Source organism: Elephantulus edwardii, unplaced genomic scaffold (genome assembly GCF_000299155.1).
Source record: "Elephantulus edwardii isolate Elephantulus edwardi_28Jun2011 unplaced genomic scaffold, EleEdw1.0 scaffold00217, whole genome shotgun sequence".
Lineage (NCBI taxonomy): Eukaryota > Metazoa > Chordata > Mammalia > Macroscelidea > Macroscelididae > Elephantulus > Elephantulus edwardii.
This window is the reverse complement of record NW_006399967.1, coordinates 4380647-4383168: the sequence shown is the minus strand read 5'-3', so window position 1 is coordinate 4383168 and position 2522 is coordinate 4380647. Positions and strand designations below refer to the sequence as shown.

Below are 2522 nucleotides of genomic sequence, written 5' to 3'. Positions count from 1 at the left end.
CAGGACACAGATCACAGCATCACCACCCGTCACAGGACACCAATCACAGCATCACCACCCGTCACAGGGCACCGATCACACCCTCACCACCCGTCACAGGACACCGATCACACCCTCACCACCCGTCACAGGACACCAATCACAGCATCACCACCCATCACAGGACACAGATCACAGCATCACCACCCGTCACAGCCCAGGACACGGATCACAGCATCACCACCTGTCACAGGACACCGATCACACCCTCACCACCCTGTCACAGCCAGGATGTCCACCTATCGTGTCCTACCTGGAGAAGGATGGCCTTAGCTCACCTTGGTTCCCGTCAGAAATGGCAGCGTGACTGTACCTTTCCTGTTACCTACTCATCATGGTCCCTGATAGACCCTGTCTACTCCTTCCTGCGCCAAGCCTGGATTACCAGCACTCGGCTCTTGGACCCGCCTCCCTCCTGCTGTGTCTCTGTCTGCTCAGAAATGCTGTTCCCAGCTGAGCGTCACGCAGCCTGAGCTCTGTCCCTTGCAGCCCCATATCACAGAAAAGAAAGCTGACTCAGAGGTCAGAGATCTCAGACAGGAAGGAGCAGTGCTGATCCCATCACCACCGGGGCCTTTGTCCTCAGCTCAGGCAGCAATGTCCACCCAAGTGGCCAGGAGATTGGGAGGCTGACTTGCAGCTGGGATGCCCCTACAGTCTCCCCTTAGGCCCTGAGGGTCCCCCACCTACTTCCTGATGGTATGAGGGTCCTGGTCCAGTCGTCCCATGCACTGGAGAGCAGCTGCGTAAGACAGGAGGTCAGGGGTCAGGCCGGCATCCTTCAGCATGTAGAACACATACACCAACTCCTTGAAGGACCCCTGGAGATACAAATCAGGTGAGGAAGACCCAGGCACATGCTCCAGACCCCATTCTGCATGTAAGTCCACAGCTGGCCACAAAACGACCCCACACAGGAAAACAGCGGGTGCGTTACAGGGAAGCATCCACATTTCCGAGCTTCGGGTAACCGTGCCCCTGGCTCACACGTGTTCCTTATCTGCATTCCTTACGTGTCGGCAGAGACCACACTTCCTGGGTTTTACGCCCCGCACTTGCCCAGATAATCACGTCCTGGGTTCTGCCCTCCCTCCAGCCACACATCCAACCCTGACGCTGTGGCCTGTGGTCACCTGTGCACCTCGCTTACACGCAGACTCTAACGCCTGTGTGAGCGAGCCAGCGCCACTGCTGTCCCCTGCACGTCCCCTGCATGTCGCCCCACGTGTGGCCATTCTCCAGTCATGCTTTCCCACGAGCTCCTGCACCGCTGAGGACTACCGCGTCACAAACTACCAGACGCAGGTTCACAGACCCCCACGTTGCTTTTCGGGCCTGGACTGACCTGTTTTCTACTTTCTGAAGGTGGTGTCAGTGACTTGAGGTCTTTAACATGGGCATTTGCTGCTGTTAGGAGTTGGCTTTAACTCACAGCTGTGAACAGCAGATCTGAACCTACCCTGTCCTGACCACCCTCACCATCGGATGTCCCGGGTCCAATGGCACACGTCCATCTTGTTGGGGGTCTTCCTCTCTTTCTCTGACTCTCCACCTTCCCCGCATGCTATCTTTTGACAGGGACTAGACGCTCCTGACAACAGGCCCACTGTGAGTGAGCCAGAGCTCCGTTATCTGTGACTTGACGTCACCTTCTCTACAGAGCACTCGGGCTGCACTTCCTCCGACATTGACTTGTTCGCTCTCCTGGCCCCCTGGCCCCCCATGGATGCTCAGTGCTCTTCTCCAACAACGCAGCTCAAAGACATCGATTCTTCTTCTGTCACCCGTACTCACTGTCCAACTCTCAGATGCAAAGGAAGTAACTGAAAACAACTTGCATCAGGCACACCTTAGTCTTTTTTAATTGAATATGCAGCTCTTATTCTGGACTGTTGTCATACAAATGAAACCTACAATGTATTCCTTTGACTCGCAGTTGGCTTCTTGTGTCTTGATGGCGATGGCGGTCATGTAAGGAAAGCTTTTTGGGTTCTGCCAAATTTACTGATTTTAGAATGAATGTTAAGCGCTACAGCAATTGATTGTCTATTTGCTGTACTGAACACCTTGGAGTTGCTGTGATACTGAACACTGTGCCTTAGTTGTGTTAAATACCATAATGGTCACCCATCATGTACAATGTTTGGAGGAGCTTCCAGACTGATTCAGGTTGGGAAGCAGGAGTGGCATCCACTTCCTAAACTAGATGCCTCTGGAAATGATAAACTCTAAAAACATGCAGAAAGTATGTTAATTATAGAACCGAGTTTACGTCTTCTGTGCAAGGGTCATGAAGAGTTGTATTCGACTTGATGACATTTAACCACCACTAAGAGACAGAAGAGGAAAAAAAGACCAAAATGGATGTCAGAAGAAACTCTGAAGATTACACTGGAGCGCAGAGAAGCCAAAGCACAAGGAAGAATTCAAGATACTAAAGAGCTGAACAGAAGATTCCAAAAGGCTGCTCGGAATGACAAAGC

The 2522-nt window shown here is 52.4% G+C and overlaps 1 protein-coding gene across 1 annotated transcript in view; it reads right to left on the bottom strand.

Moving 5' to 3' along the window:
* POLRMT (polymerase (RNA) mitochondrial (DNA directed)) overlaps nt 1-2522 on the bottom strand; it is a 17467-nt gene that overhangs the window by 8397 nt on the left and 6548 nt on the right. Inside the window, exon 4 of the mRNA XM_006898024.1 lies at nt 730-860. Within this exon, the coding sequence (XP_006898086.1) occupies nt 730-860 (131 nt within the window). The remainder of the gene's footprint in view (nt 1-729; nt 861-2522) is intronic.